Raw genomic sequence first — 18,460 nt, 5'->3', positions numbered from 1 at the left:
ACTATAAGACACCCCCCCCCCCCCCCACTTTCCTACAAAATTTTGGAGGAAAAAAGTGCACATTATAGTCTGAAAAATACGGTAAGTCATATGTAGACAAAATAGGAAATTGTATTGGATACATTACAAAAAGTCACATTAAGATTAAAAACAAACTCAGATGACTGCACAGAGGAAGGCAACAACATAGCAGGAGGAGATGAATCACAGTAAATATAATATGCATTATCCACTTGTAACAGATATGGTACACTTTGGTAATAAAGATAAGTATGCCGATACCTGTGACATGCTCAAGTCATATGGCAAAATAATACAGTGTAGGAGTCAGTGCAAACAAACCGTATACAGTAAGTGTTATCACACCCAAGTGAGCAAAGGAGTACAGAAAGATAACATACCTGTATTCATCTCCTCTTGGAATGGCGCCAGGCCCGATGCACTTTTCGGCGCTATCCTTCATCAGGGGGTGACATCTTTGATCACTTGGGTTTGATAACACTTGCTGTATATAGTTTGCTTACACTGACTCCTACACTGTATTACTTTGCCATATCACTTGGGTTTATTACAGGTATCGGCATATGTACCTTTATTACCAAAGTGTACCATATATATTACAAGTGGAGAATATATATTATTATATTTACTGCGATTTGCCTCCTTTTGCTATGTTCTGTAGCCTTCCTTTGTGCTCTCATCTGAGTTTGTTTTTAATCTTATGACTTTTTGGAATGTATCTAATAAAATTTACTATTGTCTACCTATGACATATCCTTTTGTGAATAGGCTTTTCTAACTATGCGGCCAGTAATCAAGTGTTTGCAGCCCTAACTCTGCCCCGCAAAATGAGTCCAAAGATTCATTTGGCATCAGTATTAGTTTTTCTTGCAAACTATGTGCTTTAGAAAGCCAATGCTTGCCAAGACAACATTTATATTGCCACAACGAATACATAGAGAAAATAAAAATGCTAATTCCTACCCTCATGCAAAAAGTATCTCCTACCTCACTAATAATCCACATCAATTAATTAATAATTCACCTGGAGTTTTCACTAGTATAACGCATCATTCAGACGCCTGTTTTTCATGTATGTAATCTACCCTTATATTTTTTGGTCAAAATATTCGAGAGAGAAAAAAAACATGTCCGTTTTTGTTCAGAGTCACGGCTCAAACTCAAAAATGGATTAATGAAAAAAACATATAACATTCAGATGCCATCTATGTGTCATACTAGTGCTGTCCATTGTTTACTGGTAGCAGAAGCTCGGAAATGTATTTTATTAAAATACAAGAAATACGGATGCCGCACCGATGATGAGCGTGAACACAGACTGAAAATAGATGAAATGTGATGAAAAACAGTTTGTTTTTTATCTTGTACAAAATAAAAAAGGCCTAACTCCTACATAAGTCTAAACTAAGGCTATAAAAAGTAATGGGATTAGTAACAGTGAAAATACACGGTCCACACAATGTGATCAGACCCTCGGAAGGTCTGGTAACACTCAGGCATATTTTTGCTGTTTGCTTTTCATCTCCTCGCTTTTGAGAGCCAGAATGCAGTTACGTCAGGTACATTACGGAAAACTGCAAACAAAGCTTATATAACGGCGTCTAAGACGTCTTACAAGACGGTTGGCATTTGCTACAAAGAATAAATGTCTTGAGTACCAATTTGGGTGCTGAAGAAAATGGTAAGTTCTCATCTAGAGGGCATTCATGACTGATCTTCATAATAAATCAACCATCAATTCCACTTACAGAAAAGAACTATAGCCCAAGGATGTTAATTAGGAATGCCAATCACTGCATGCCTAAAAGGAATACCCATCAAGTCAGTAAACTAATTACTTAGGATTGTCAGCCATTAGTGTTCCCAACTGCAGCGGGTGAGCTGTATTATCCGAATCTGTACGTATATAACAGAGGAAACTGCCTCATCCTACCATAACAGTAGGTGTTGTACATACTCTATGCCCATCAGCTCTCATGCCATTGTGTCTAATATATTATAAGTCTTGCATCAGACTAACAGGGAAATGTAAATTACTAATTAATCTTCATATTGCCTCTTCAGAGAGGAAGAGGACTTGAACTCTAGTGCCACCTATTGGAAGTGGAAACCCTAAAACGAGCCCTGCAATATGACTTGGCATAAAAGCCAAACCAGATGTTATGATAGTGTAGCAACTCACTCAGGAAAATAGTTAACACACTAAAAACTGCAACTGACCCTACCGGTTCCTGTACAGACTAGAGATCCTGACCTGCACAGTCCCTAGTGGTTCCTGCATGAGCAGAGATGGCCCTAACCACAGACTAGACTATTGCAACTCAGACCTCTGCTGTTTTGAAAGGCCGTTGAGCGCTTCACATACCTCCTAAAGAACCGGAGGGCAGAGTAGAATGCAAATTACCTACAGAAGGGAAAGTGTGCGAAAATAGAAAGAAATCCCAGAGTGATTAAAACAAACCACAAAATAAAGGATTAAGTACGTACTGTTAGACAATATGGTGCCTACTTCCTATAAAGAAACAGAAGATAGGTGCAGGATAAACAACATAAACGGCAGATATGTAAGCCCTAGCTGGTCTTTCACTGACCGGCTGAAACTACAGCAGTATGGCTGAAGATTCCAAACGAGACTATCTCCAGCAGGAAATACCAGCAGGGAAGAAGTATATAAAGCCACACCCGAAAGGTGATAGTGCAGACAAATGAGCAAATGAAAACGCCTGTTACCCTAAAAAGACTTAACCAAGGATAAAACAAACTAAACACCCAGAGAAAATGTGTATTTGCTGTGGCTCGGCGGACAGAGAAGCCAACCACAATGCACAGGCTCAAAGGTTCGAACCCAGACGCGTGACACCAGAATTTAAGTTTGTAGATACGTGTTTCCCATCCTCCGGTGGGCCCTCATGCTGGAGTGGGCCACTACCCTCTTATATGAGCAGTATTTGGTACAATATTCCTGAATCACTATTATGTACAGACAAAGGCAGCATCTTATTAATTTAACAATCTACCCAGTTCATTATAACAACAATTTGTGATTGAGGATAATGTCACATTTGCATGTAGATGAAAAGTGGGGTCCTGGAGTTGGTTACTGGTGGGCCCTTGGCACCCCAGTGCAACACTGGGTGACTGCAAAAGTCAATGGCAGGGGAGAGAGGCGGAGCAGCTGAATTAGTAGTTGAAGAGGGGAATAATTTTTGCAGGGACAAGAGACTTCCTGTTTCTCCATAGAGCAGAGAAAAGAGAAGAATTAACTGGGTAGAAAGACAAAATGAGCAATTGTAAGAACACAGAGCTATATACTGTGATGATAGCAATATATTAAGAGGATAAAAACTTTGATAGGAGTGCTTCTTTAATGGGTTAGCATATATTGTCAATGGCATGTAAGGCATGGTAAATAGTGTGCCGTGGGTTTCCATGACCCAAACTCAACAGCCTCCTAGTTCAGACCAGGAAACCCACGTATGGTCTGGACATTGAGGTCCATACTCATACTGTGAAATTCTTACATGTGAAATCATCATTACTTTGAAGTTTGGATAAGCAATAAAATTCCCATTGCAGGCAAGATTAATGATATCTTAAGACATATTGCAAGACTCGTTAAAGGGTCAATAGTGAGTTATAGGATTGCTGCTTCCAATAGGTGGCGCTATAGAGTTCAAGTCCTCTTCCTCTCTGAAGAGGCAATTTGCATATGAAATAATAATGTAAGTTTTTCATATCTTAGTAAAACTCTTTCAATGGTCCAAAAAGGGGGTGTTCTCCAGCACCCAAAGGAAAGTACCGGTAGTTAAAACGTAGTCTCTAATCATATAGGATAAAAAAATTGAATTGGCAGAATGTGCACAAATTAAGAAAAATAACCATAATCATAGCTTAGAGTAAAACTATTTCTATTAATTATACCTTCTTGGAGATTCAAATACACCATGATAATATCTGTCCTCAGCAGCTTGTTGGCATTTTCTCAAAGTGGGAAAAGACCTAACCAAAAAAGAGAAAAATGTAAGATATGAAAGAAAATTTTAAGTTTCATATTTGCAGTTCTTGTAACCAACTTTAATCAAACGTTGAGCTTCATCTGGTGGGTGAATAAAGGGGTTGTCCACCTTTTTAGAGACATTCTTTTTTACTTAAATTCCTGTATTTGGACATAAAAATATTTTTTGCATTTAGGCTTCATTGAAACTTTTTTGCATACTTTTGCTTTTAAAGGCTCTTTGTTTCCCAGAACATTCAACTTTTGATATGTTTTGTGTGATCATACATCAGCTGACAGGAGCTTAGAAAAAGACAGTTTAACTAAAAAATTCTCTCCTGTGAGACCATCGGAACAAGCTCACTGATGGATTCTCAGTTAACTCATTCTGCAGCCGAAGCAGTAGATGCAACACAGAGGCTATAGAAGGAAAACTGTGCCAAATTTTGAATGAAACCCAATTACAAAACTAATTTTTAGCCCAAAATACATACATTTAAGTAAAAAAAATCCCCAAAGGTGGACAACCCCTTTTAAAGCAAGCAGTTATATTCTATTACTTTATAGTACTTTATTTAGTATTGTCTGATCGAATTCAAAAGTAGTGGATTTGACTGAAAGACGATTAGGAGAATGCTTTAATGGACATTTTTGACATGGCTTGTCATTGGGTAGACGCCTCCATGTATACATTCCCTTAACTATCGGGTAACATTAGCATACCTAGCGTTCACTATTGTGTGCTGTGGTATGGCCTTATTATAGCCTGTAGGTACCAATGTTAATTGAACCGCCTTTGAAAGTCTTTGGATGTTTAACTATGACTTATATATTCTAAATGTTAACATTAATGAGCTTTCCTGTGCTATGATCTAAGGGATGAAATCAAGAGGACCTGATGAATAGGATTCCTGGAAACCAGGCGACCTTGACTCTACTGTAAAAAATCCTATGCGTGAGGGACCCTCTGATCCCTTCTTATCTCCCGGGGTCTGCAAATCATTGCAGACATGGGAGGGAAAGGTTTATATACATAAGCCCCCACTCCTTACATGACATAGTGTTTTGATGAAATGCGTAGGAATAGGAACCCGTCTGCTTTGTATTATTCGCCATCACGCAGGGAAGGCATTTGCATATGATTAACAAAGATATCTCATTAACTGTTATCATATGCATAGCGCAGGTTGTAATACCCCACTTTCAACACAAGGTGGAGCTGCTGGCTCTTTGTAGTGATGGAGTCAGTATTATAAATGACTGGGGTAACAGATGTTGTAAGTGTATTTTTTTTAAAGCCTGGAGCCGATACTAATGTCAATGAAGGATTAATAAGAATGAAAACAACCCGCAGACCCATCCTGTGGTTTGTAATATGTAATGTATCATAAGTGTTACCTATGCAGGCATTGTAAAGCAACATGTGAAGGATTTGGAGTAATTCCCTTTAAACTGGCGGGGTGGGTATGCGTCTGATAGAGCCTGATGGTTATGTAACATGTCAACTTTTTTGTCTAGCTAAAAAAACTGATTGGAACAGGATCTGTTTTCTTCTTTTTTTTCTTTGAAGTCTATGGAAAACGAATCCGTTAATTAGCCATCCGTTTTTCCTTCCCATTTGAAATTGATCATTTTTTTGCTTACTGGATGTGTTTCAAATGGATGATTACTTGACCATTCACATGTCTAGTAGTCATTTGCTTGAAACTGATCAATAAGCAAAAAATCACGACCCGTTAAAGCATTGGGAAAACGTGAAATGGCCTGAATCCATTACGCGACCCACGTCTCCCTGCAACCATTTTTTAATGTCTTCTAAGTGAAGTAATAAAGGATCAATTTTAAGGGATGGTGAGTGACGCTTTTTCGCTTTCTAATTCAGGTCAGCCTATTTAAAGGGGTCAAACATTGACTTCTATGAAAAACTGATCCATTAAAGGGGTATTCCCATCTCCAAGATCCTGTCCCAGTATGTAGTTGGTGTAATATTAATAATATTAGCAAATGCCTCCAATGAGAAATATAGTGTAGTTCTTCAGATTTGCTATGTCGCATTCTTCATGCAGCGCGTTTCATGACAGTCAGTTACATACAATGACAGCCAGCTCTTAGTGGTTCTAACCATGAGGTAAGCGGCATAGCGAATCTGGAAAACTATACTAAATTTCTAATTGGAGGTATTTGCTTAAATTATTACACCACCTACATATTGAGATATGGTCTTGGAGATTGGAATACCCCTTTAACAGATCAGTTTTCCATAGTCTTCAATGTTTTTTTTTAATAAAAAAAAAAACAGATTCAGTTGCTGTTGTGTTTTTTTAGCTGGACTAAAAATTTGTCAATTCTTTCCATTCTTCTCTTTTAAAAAAAATATTGAGGGGACATCTAGTCCTCAAGATATAATTCAGGTGGATTTGGAAGAGGATTGGGAGTATGAGGTAGAGCGAGTTCTTGGTTCAAGTCGGATCAGGCACTGTCTGCAGTATCTCATTAAGTGGAATGATTATTATCCTGAAGATAACTATTGGGTTGATTTAGAGGATCTTCATGTGGATTACCTTGTGAGAGAGTTCCATCAGTGCCATCATGGGCTTTTGAGGGTCCATTGGCCCTTCGTGTCATGCCTCCATTTGGGGATTCGACCCAGTGACCTGTTGCTTGTGGTCAGTTCCTCTGTCTGCTGAGCTATTGCTTTCTTCCATGTCCAAAAAGCTGATGGTTTCAATTGTCTTTGTTTTCCCTTCGGCTTCCAGGAAATGGGAAGTTGAAACTTAACCATCACAGGATTTTAAATTTTTTAATAATTTTATAAGGACCTACAAATTTAGTTGCAAACTTCCTTGACGTCACCTTTAAGAACAGAATTTTTGAGGACAAACACACAAAATTCCCAACCATGGGCGTACCCACGGTGGGGCAGGGGGGGGCAGCTGCCCCCCCCCCCCTAGAAGAAGGGTCGCACGCCGCACACCAGGGCCGGCGTCAGCAACCGGCGCACCCGGGCAAATGCCGGAGCGCTGAGCAGGCGGGGAGGCCCCTCACCGTCAGGCACCCCGCGCTCTATGGGACCCATGAGGGGAGGAGAGCGGTGTCAGCACCCACTCCCCCCGCTTGCTCAGGGCCCCGGCACAATACTTACCCCTCCCCGTGCCTCCGCAGCAGCTTCTGCATCCTCCGCAGCTGCTGCACTGTGACGTCTCAGGTCAGAGGGCGTGGTGACGTCTTTACACCGCGCTCTCTCCTGAGCAGTCACAGTGCAGAGCGGGATGAGGCCGGCGATGCTGGAGTCCGGAGCAGCGGCAGCAGGTGAGAAGCGAGGTGAGTATTTGATTTTTTTTTTTTATTGTATGGAGGCATGGGGCAGTATAAGGGAGGGGTGAGGTGGGGGTGTGTGACATCCTGCATGGGGCATTATAAGGGAGGGGGGGTGACATCCTGCATGGGGCATTATAAGGGGGGCGGGGTGACATCCTGCATGGGGCATTATAAGGGAGGGGGGGTGACATCCTGCATGGGGCATTATAAGGGAGGGGGTGTGTGTGACATCCTGCATGGGGCATTATAAGGGAGGGGGTGTGTGTGACATCCTGCATGGGGCATTATAAGGGAGGGGGTGTGTGTGACATCCTGCATGGGGGCATTATAAGGGAGGGGGGGTGTGACATCCTGCATGGGGGCATTATAAGGAAGGGGGGGTGTCATCCTGCGTGGGGCATTATGTGGGGGGAACAGCCTGCGTGGGGCATTATGTGGGGGGGGTGGAACAGCCTGCATGAGGCATTGTGTGGGGAACTGCCTGCATGGAGTGTTATATGGGGGCCAGTATCCTGTATGGAGCCTTATATGGGGACCAGTGTTCTGTGTGGAGCGATTCGCCGGTTTCTGAGCTATTGTTGAATTTACAATAGATATCACTCATGTAATGTAAGAAGTGAAATCTTTGCATTGTACTATATATATATTTATCTTCGGTATCTGTGTCCATGTCCAAAAAGCTGATGGTTTCAATTGTCTTTGTTTTCCCTTCGGCTTCCAGGAAATGGGAAGTTGAAACTTAACCATCACAGGATTTTAAATTTTTTAATAATTTTATAAGGACCTACAAATTTAGTTGCAAACTTCCTTGACGTCACCTTTAAGAACAGAATTTTTGAGGACAAACACACAAAATTCCCAACCATGGGCGTACCCACGGTGGGGCAGGGGGGGGCAGCTGCCCCCCCCCCCTAGAAGAAGGGTCGCACGCCGCACACTAGGGCCGGCGTCAGCAACCGGCGCACCCGGGCAAATGCCGGAGCGCTGAGCAGGCGGGGAGGCCCCTCACCGTCAGGCACCCCGCGCTCTATGGGACCCATGAGGGGAGGAGAGCGGTGTCAGCACCCACTCCCCCCGCTTGCTCAGGGCCCCGGCACAATACTTACCCCTCCCCGTGCCTCCGCAGCAGCTTCTGCATCCTCCGCAGCTGCTGCACTGTGACGTCTCAGGTCAGAGGGCGTGGTGACGTCTTTACACCGCGCTCTCTCCTGAGCAGTCACAGTGCAGAGCGGGATGAGGCCGGCGATGCTGGAGTCCGGAGCAGCGGCAGCAGGTGAGAAGCGAGGTGAGTATTTGATTTTTTTTTTTTATTGTATGGAGGCATGGGGCAGTATAAGGGAGGGGTGAGGTGGGGGTGTGTGACATCCTGCATGGGGCATTATAAGGGAGGGGGGGTGACATCCTGCATGGGGCATTATAAGGGAGGGGGGGTGACATCCTGCATGGGGCATTATAAGGGAGGGGGTGTGTGACATCCTGCATGGGGCATTATAAGGGAGGGGGTGTGTGTGACATCCTGCATGGGGCATTATAAGGGAGGGGGTGTGTGTGACATCCTGCATGGGGCATCATAAGGGAGGGGGGGTGTGACATCCTGCATGGGGGCATTATAAGGAAGGGGGGGTGTCATCCTGCAATGGGCATTATAAGGGGGGGTGACATCCTGCATGGGGCATTATGTGGGGGGAACAGCCTGCGTGGGGCATTATGTGGGGGGGGGGTGGTACAGCCTGCATGAGGCATTGTGTGGGGAACTGCCTGCATGGAGTGTTATATGGGGGCCAGTATCCTGTATGGAGCCTTATATGGGGACCAGTGTTCTGTGTGGAGCGATTCGCCGGTTTCTGAGCTATTGTTGAATTTACAATAGATATCACTCATGTAATGTAAGAAGTGAAATCTTTGCATTGTACTATATATATATTTATCTTCGGTATCTGTGACCATGGCTTGCCCCCCCCCCCCCCCCCTAGTTTTGATCCTGGGTACGCCCATGTTCCCAACGCTGAAGACGGGAGGCTTTCCTACATCTGCGGTTAGCACCTCTTTTGGCCTGGTCACTACCAAAATACCCCTTTCTACCTCCCTCCAGACCTTAATTAATTGGGAAGAAAATCTCTCCTCCTCAGGACTGTAGCCTAGAAAAGTCCCCAAACTCTGGATGAAAACCTTCGCAGCAAAAAAAAAAGGTGAGATCCTCATAGCCATAGAGGAATGATTATTTAAAGCAAAATCTGCTAGGGGTAGAAACTCCAACCAGTCTTCCTGACTTAAGGAAACAAAACATATCAAATACTTGTTATCCTTTCTATTCACCCATTAGTCTCGGAATGACAACCCGAGGTAAAAGACAGCTTGATTCCCAATCTGTAGCAAAAACTAGTCAGAAATAGAACCCCTCTATCAGAAATTATGTTTTTGGGAACACCATGCAATTTAACGATGTGAGCAATGGGCAAAGTTTTTAAGCTCTTAGCTGTTGGCAACTTTTGAAGTGGGATTAAATGAACCATTTTGCTAAAATGGTCCACCACCACTCGCATGACATATGCGCTGCCTGAGATCTACCCCCAAAGCACCAACCACTACCCCCTCACTAAGAATCTTGACTAGATTTTTGTCCCTCAACTCTGGGGCGAAGCTACGAGACAAAGTGTCAGCCTTCACATTCTTGGATCTGGGAAAATAAAAAAAGCTTAAAATCAAACCGGGCAAAAAAAAAGTCCACTAAGCTTGTCTGGTGATTAACCACTTAGCAGTGTCAATATACAACAAGTTCTTATGATCAGTAAAGACAGTCACCTTATGTCTTACCCCAAAGAACTTGGAGAACCTGTCTGACATGCTCACGATGCTGCTCCTGAGTATGCGAGTAAATCAATATGTCATCAAGATCTATTACCACAAATCTACCCACCAGAGAACGAAAAATATAATTTATTACATTTTTAAAGGCTGCCGGAGCATTGGTTAACCCGAACGACATCACCACATTTTCAAAATGACCTTCAGGCATATTGAATGCAGTCTCAAAACCAGTGGAGACAGGACGTAGATTAAAATATAATTTACACGAGCCTAAAAAGATAGAGAACTTCTGTCCCCATCAAAGCAATCCGGCAACTTTATCTGGGTTCAACTGCGATGCTCTGTAGACCTGAATCATTTGGGGCAGCAAAACATGCGAGCTGTTGTTGCCGCTTGATATCCGCAACTTCCAAGGATAAAGACTGCAATTGTGCAGCCAAGGCATTTACTGGATCCATGCTGATGCCTCAGAATGCAGTTATGGGCTGGCTATAATGTTATGAATGTGCATACACTCACACACTGGTCACAGAAAAAAGGAAAGTTAAACCACCGGGAGATGCTGCACCTACACCAAACTGGTCTCTGTATAATCTAGAAAGGCCCAAGTCGAACAACTAAAAACACCACCTCGGACTTAACTCCCTAAAAGGTCATCGAGAGGTTTCTCGTACCTCCGGAGGAACCAGAGAGGAGGCTGCAACACCCTGTCAACAAGAGAAGAGGAAAGTGTGAAGAGAGGTACAAAAACCCAAGGTGAGAAACTAAAACACATTCATATATGATAGAGAGGTAAAACTAAGGAGAACAAAAATAAAAGGAGGTATAACCAGCAAGGAAGTGCAGTGAAGGGTGATTATATTAAACCCCACCCCGGGATGTGATAGGGCAAACTCAAAATGAGAAAATAAGAAACACGAGGTAAGCATTTGGACAGTGAAAAAACGAATAGCTCAGCAGACAAGGGAACCGACCACAAAACAACAGGTCATCAGATTGAATCCCCAAGCCAAGGCATGACATGTAGTTAATATTTAAAGAAAAAAAAAAAACGTTCTAAATTTCTCAAAAGTTTTCTTTTTTCTATTTTTCAAGCCACAGGATCCAACCTGTTTTTGCCACAAAATATTAATGGAAAAAGCTATCTGTACTTAGGCCTAAACTTTATTAAATCATGGCTGCATCTGCTTTATGGTCGACTGATGGAGTCAATGGTTGCATCTGAGACCCAACAATGTGGTATCTTGACCCCATCATAAATAACACATAGTGTATTCATCACCATTTAGCTTACAAAATCTTAGGTCTAATTGATGAATTAATTAGGTCTAATTAGAGGTGTAATTGATGAATTTGACAGCCTCTTCAGGGAGTTGGAGTTGAACTTGGATTTTTACTATATTCCTTGGTACAAATGTAGAATTTGCCAGTCCCGTAGACTGCGTATTTTAAAAGAGGCTTTTCGTATAGATGTGCCACAAACAACCAACCACCATCATCTGTAGTAGTGAAGTTCTGCAGTGACCTTTCATTATTTGCAGACAGTAGGACTAAGGATTGACTTTGCAATGGTTTCTTAGCTACAGCATGGAGGCCCAGCTCATCTAAGCCTCGCTGTCTATTTCCAAGTACTTTAGGAGAGATGTGTTTTCTCAGTGGAAGGAATGCTGTCACTTGGTTAAACTTTAACTAGATATGTGTTAGCACCCTGGAGCCTGCTAAGTACCTCTGTTTTCTTTATGGGCAGCTCACGGTGCCACCGGGTCTGTGATGCGAGCATGAGGGGGATCCATGTATCAGAAATGACACATTGTAAAACAAACTGCTTACAAGTGGCGCGCTGCATATTGATCAGCAAGCATCGCTCATACAAGGAGACTGTTGCTTTTCTATTTCTGGAGTTCTAACACTTCATCCTGAGTTCCAAGAAACTTGTATAGCCAGAATGAGCAGCCATTGAGGCTCGCTTTACTGCCAGACGCAGCCTCTTGCTTGTATTCAGTATTTATATCATTTGCCACTACCCTGTATATTATTCAGTTGTGAATAGTTTTTTTTATTTGCATTTATCTGAGATGGTTTTGATCGTGTGTATCCACAACTATTGTTTTTTAAAGAGGTGGTCCGAAACTAACATTTTATTTATTTTAATTCTAAATGTCTATTTAATTTAATAATCTAATCTCTTTTGTATTATAATTTAATTCAAAATTTCATATCATTCCCTCTACTCTATATAAGTGCTTTATTTTTTTTTACCTATTTCCTGTGTGATGACACTTTGAGAACTCCCTCAGTGCATGCTGAAACATTCAAATGAGACATCAAGGGGCAGTCAGTGACCTTCGTTTCAAGGACTGTGCTAGTCCCTTTTCTACTGAGCATGGGTCCTTTGTCAATTCCGACGTATGCTCAGTAGGATCTTGTCACAGTGCAATATTCTTCCTAATGCACAGTGACGGTTCGCTCCCTCGCCAACTCTGATGAGAAGTGACGAGCCGGAAAAGGAGCACACTGTCAGTGCGAATTGTAAGGAGAAAGCGTGATGACATCTCGTTTGAGTATCACAGCATGTATTGGGGTTTCTCAAATAAAGCCTCATCAAAGAAAGTAGAAAGAAATAAATCCGCTACATAACGTAGTGAGGTAACGATAGGGAATATTTAATTAATTTAATCTCTTTTGTAATATACTTTATGACATAAAATAGACAGATATTTAAGATTAAAATAAATGTTAGTTTTTGGACCACCCTTTTAAGCTTCCAAGCCAGGGCCAGACCTTGGGGTACAGGAGTAGATGCCCACCCAGGACTTCAAAGAGCGAGAGGGAGCATTTTATGGATTAAAAAAAATAAAATTCCCTACTTTTAAATTTGCTTATACCCCACTACAGGTTGCTGCTGAGAGACTGTACATCTTGCAAGAATTGATGTAAATGAGGAATATGCATTATTAAAAGATTGCTAGGAATCCGTAAGAAGGGTAACTTATATATAAAACAACTTGCGCTAGTGTATAGGGTATGTGGCAAGAAATAACAATGAAGGTGTTAAAATTGTCCAATTTTTTATTAAATACGTAGGTCACAAGAAGTTAAAAATCATTGTTTTAAAAGGTGGCTAGTGGGCTAAAAGCAATGGGAGGAGGGCAGATAGTCAGGATGGGAGCCCTAGAAGTTTTTCCTGGTTGGGAGGCAGTAATGAGCTTCCTGGAGGGTCTTTGATGACCAAGTCGGAGGGTCCCCCTTATATGGCAAAAAGGAAGGGAATTGTTTAGTGGCAAGTTTTAGAGGTTGCCTTCTTATATTATGAGATATCTAGTTACCTGATCTGAGGTGTAGGAGGGTTTTGGGGAAGGGGTCCGTTCAGGTGTGGGTTATCCACGTTCCAGTTAGACTGCAAGGGAATGAGAGTCGATTTTCCTTCAGTTATGGGAGGTCTTAGTTGCCTTGGGGAGGGAGGGGGGGAAGTAAAATGTGTTTTTGTACGTGTTAGTCGATTGTAGTTAGAAGGTTTGGATGCAGAGAAGGGGGTGGCTTCCACTTGTGGAGTGAAGGCGATCACCTATATTTAGTGACAAAGGGAGTGGGAAAACAGATTAATAGGAAATGGTGATATTTTGTAACGAGTACTGCTACAGAGCAGTGGTGGACTATACCTGTACAGGTTGAGTCACTGATTTGTTGCTGACTGGTGCTGTTTAGGAGGAGACCGCATTTAGTGGTTGCAAGGTGCTAAACACTGGTGGGTGTATTCGTGGACCCAGGGGTAGTTTAAGCACATGGGTTCCTTGCTGGAGTGGAGCGGGGTGGAATTCCTGCAGCACTAGTAGCGGGTGGTTTGTCTTGGTTTTATAGAAGTAGGGGCCGTCCCCTGACCACTGTTTTAAATCCTTGCATGGGTCAGAGAAAACAAATCACAGCTTAATCACAGCGTGCATAGAACAGTCCAGGGAGCCGCGCGTATTGTAGCAAGTTGGCACAATGACTTCCGGTTCAGTCGCACTCTTTTTGTCCGTTGTGGACATCCAATGTCAGTGGACCTGTGTGGCTGCCGGTCCGTGTGGCAGAAGAAGCTTCCTCCGCTGTGTGAATGGTGGCGTGGTGCAAAGAGGGGAGGGGCAGGGTCCCAGCCGGAGACCCGCCGCTCTCACCAATCTGTGTGTCGGCACTCGGAGGTGCAGTGGAGGACCTGCGCGCTTGTGCACACTGGCCGCTTGAGGACCTGCGTGGTCCTGCGACGTTATGTGGGTGAGTACTGGTACGGTGGCCTAGGGGGATCAGAAAGGCTGACTCGTTTTGGAAACTCAGGTTTCCTTCTTCAGAGCTGATCCCTAGGCACTTGTGGGTCCTTTTTATAGGTCTATAGGTGGGAGTGCACCAATGGGCAGGTAGCTGTCACATTTTTTTTTTTTTTTTTTTTTTTTCTTTATGGCTGTCAATCTTTATTAAACGCAAACAGTTCGATTTCTGAGTTCAAACCTCTAGGTTTTAGAGAGTCAAACATAAATATCCATTTACTCTCAACCCGAGACATTTGTTTCAGGTAGTCACCTTTCCGCCATTGTTTTGGCACTTTTTGTATAACTGTCACCACGGTTCCTGCTATGGAACCCCCATGTTTTTCAGCATAGTGTTTTGAAAGTGGGTGTCCGTCAAACTTGTTGGTGATATTCTGTAGGTGTTCATTAATACGTGTGTTCATGGGGCGTTTCGTTCTGCCTATGTATAGTTTTTTGCACGGACATTTTAAGCAATAAATAACCCCCTCTGTTGTGCATGTAATGAAATCTGGTATGGTATATGTTGCGTCTCTTTCGGTTATTACTTTTTGTTTTTTCATACTTAGTTTTTTGCATACTGTGCATTTTTTGACATGGGAAGAAGCCGCAGATATCTTTAGTAAAGGAGAGGGTTCCATTTTTTTTTGGGGGGGGGGGGGCAGGTCATTTTGGACTGTGGGGGCCACAAGATTTCCCAGGTTGCATGCTTTCTTGTATATAAAGCGTGGGTTCTTTGGGAGTTTGTCACCGATAATCTTAAAAATTTTGTAGGATACTCCAGTGTTTTTTAATGATTCTCTTTAGTAAATGTGTATTGGAGTTATAGGGTGTTATAATGGGTACATTCAAATCATTAGATGCTACCTGAATCGTTCTAGTGGGGCACTTTAGAATGTTGTCACAAGGGATTTGTTTTACTAGATTTTTGGTTGATGTGAGGAAATGCGGGTCATATCCTTTATTTTGGAATTTGGTGGTTAGTACTCCTGCTTCCTCCTCAAAGTATTGGGTATCTGAACAATTTCTATGAAGTCGCATAAACTGGCTCTTTGGGATGTTGAATAACCAACTAGGGAGGTGGCCACTGTCCAGTGAGATGTAGCTGTTTGCATCTGTGGGTTTGGTAAAAGTGCGGGTGTGGATCTGATTATCACGTACATGGATATTGAGGTCAAGAAAATTGATTTGTTGGGTACTCGTGGTTGAGGTAAAATGTAAAAAACAGTCATTCTGGTTAATCTCCTCAATGAGTTTGTCCAGAGAGAGTTGGTTGCCGGACCAAATAAAAATTGTCATCGATAAAGCGATAAAGGGTAACTTGGATGGAAAAATCATGACATTAACTGCCCCTTCAGCTTACAATGCACTTCCAGAACTGAAAGTGGGCGAGGTGGACATTTAATTTTCAGTACAGTGGCCATGAAACAGATTTTTATGAAGGTTCTCTCCATATCAGTATCACCAATGGAAAAGGAGATATGTTAACTCTGTTGTCTTCGTTTGCAGTGATAAAATCTTTTTCTATTGAGTCAGTGCATCCCCCCCCCAAGATCTTTTTAGGGTAAAATCTATTTAGAAGTCTTCTTTAAAGGTCTGTGGTTTTATATTATGCCCTTTGGTAATTTCTTGGTTAGTAGGATCAAGAAAGATTACTTTTTTATAACTGGCTACTAGTGGCTGTGAAATTTGCAATGTAATGGTGTTTCCACCATTTGGCTTTGATCTTGTAGTGTGCAGTTAATTAATAGTATCTATCAGGAAACTTTCAAACTAGTAGTTTGAACTAGCCTAGAGAATTTGAATGTCATCTATGTACCTCCAACAAGGAATGGAGAGCAAGTACGGTATATGACTAAAAAGGCAATGGGCCTGAATCGCCATTGCATTTGCACCTGTTTTTTGTTTTTGTTTTGACCTCATAAATTTTTCCATTTGCACCTTTCTTCAAGTCACTTTGTGTGTGTGTTTATTTTTTCGTTCGCCATCGTGGGTGGAGTTTAGGGTTTCCATATGTTTTTTTGCCAGACTGATCATTTGTGACTTTTCAAGAAGTTTCACATTTCATGACCAATACACTCCAGGCTTTACTTGGAGTGATTTCATGTATGCCTGCAATATTTATGACATTTTAGAGTGAAGGGTACTTTTTTGCAACAAAAAAAAATTGCGAAACGGGTTAAAAGCAAAACTAAAGAGCATTTTTTTTTATTTTGTGCAAAATTCATGAATTGTGTGCACCACTTTGATGAATTAGGCTAAAACAAAATGTCAGTGAATACTACAAGACAAAAAAAAGAAAAAATTACTTAAAAAATTGCAAATGATTAATCGTGCCCAATATATTCCATGCAGTACAGCTTTACATAACCTGGTGCACATGGACTGCCCTTGGCAGGTAGAAAAGCCATCTTGAAAGAGGAACATATATGGGATAATGTTCTGCATCCAATACTGAAGACCTAAATTAAACCGGGCCCGTGAGCCGATGGGGCCTGCACAGGACTATGGATTGAATTATACTATATGGAGTACTATAGAGCGCATCATACTATATGGAGGATAATGGGGTGTAATATACTATATGGAGGACTATGGGGCCCGTTATACCATATGGAGGGCTATGTAGTGGCTATTATAATATTTGGAGGGCTATCTGGGGGCCATTATAACATTTGGAGGGCTGTGTGTGAGCCTTTATACTTTATGGAGGGCTATACAGGGGCCATTATACAGTATGCAAGCAATTATACAGTGTGAAGGTTTGTGTGGGGGCCATTATACTGTTTGGGGGGCTAGTGTGGAGAGGTGTGGGGCCATTACACTGTATGTAGGCCCATTATACTGCATAGAGGGCTGTGTGGGAGTCACAGTTGGGGGATCATACTGTTTTGGGGTCTCCATACTTTGCCATATTATAGGGTCATCATTTTGTGCGTGTGGAGGGTACTGTGCAGGTATCCTACAGTGTTTATGTGGCACTTTTGTGGAATCATACTCCATGGGTGCTATGAAAAGGGAATCTAAGGCTTCAGTAAGAGGAAAATTACTTTGTAAAGGCTGCAAAGTTGTGAGATCTGCTCTTCTGTGACCCCACCAAATATTAATTTTTTTTTTGTTTTTTGTTGGGGAGGAGCCAGATTAGAACTTTTGCTATGGGGCCCCATAGTTTCTGTGTATGCCACTTAGTTATACATTTATATTTTGTCATTTCTTATGGCGCAAATGACATTTCACACTTCCGACAGGTGGCGCTCATGAAGGATTGCAGCACTTGGGACCATATGGGAACATACCAAACATTGTAGCGGAGCTAACAGGGGACAACATTCCTAAAGACTTCCGGGAAGATCAAGGATATCCAAACCCTCCTAACCCATGTCCTGTTGGAAAAACAGGTATAGTTAACCTATTGTCTGATATTAAAGTTGATATAATAAAACAAAAATACATGGCATTCATTTATTATAAACTGCAACCTTATTTTCTTCACACTGTTTTTTTTTAATACAGGAATAAAGAGAGACCTTAAATAAATTGGATAGTTTCAGTACATAATGTAGTGTTTTGTAAACATCCAATCATCTATCCCAAGATGCTTTTGTGTTTAAAATTTTCAAAATGTTTAAAGTTATTACAGGTCAAGACCTAAAGAGAATGGACCTAGTACTTTTTTGAAAAATAATATTTATATGATGTCCAACAATTTTTTCACCCTCACCATGACATGCCGATCTAACAGGAATGTCTACCCTTTTTTTTAAGCTCAGAATGCTGTAAAATGAAAACAATAATACTGCCATCCCAGTGTCCTGTGCCCCCTGTCCAGTGTCTGTACTTCCTGCTCAATCTGGATAAATATGTGACCACTGCAACCAATCACTGTCTGCAGCAGTGACCAACATACAACATGTCACTGTTAAAGCCAGTGATTTACTAAAACAGTCACATGTCAGCACGTACAGACTGAGCAAGGAGAATGGTCTGAGACCAGGGAACATCAGGTCACGATCATTGAGATATTGGTAAGATCAGTTTT

At 42.0% G+C, this 18,460-nt stretch overlaps 1 protein-coding gene across 1 annotated transcript in view; it reads left to right on the top strand.

Annotated features, from left to right (window-relative positions):
- The window catches only part of SCG5 (secretogranin V), a 47,624-nt gene that overhangs the window by 15,636 nt on the left and 13,528 nt on the right, over window positions 1-18,460 (top strand). The window contains exon 3 of the mRNA XM_073639013.1: window positions 17,670-17,819. Within this exon, the coding sequence (XP_073495114.1) occupies window positions 17,670-17,819 (150 nt within the window). The remainder of the gene's footprint in view (window positions 1-17,669; window positions 17,820-18,460) is intronic.

This window comes from Phyllobates terribilis, unplaced genomic scaffold, assembly GCF_046119375.1.
Source record: "Phyllobates terribilis strain yellow unplaced genomic scaffold, ASM4611937v1 Scaffold_7__3_contigs__length_470593459, whole genome shotgun sequence".
NCBI lineage: Eukaryota > Metazoa > Chordata > Amphibia > Anura > Dendrobatidae > Phyllobates > Phyllobates terribilis.
Note: the sequence above shows the minus strand (reverse complement) of the source record. Positions and strands in the feature narration are given on the sequence as shown.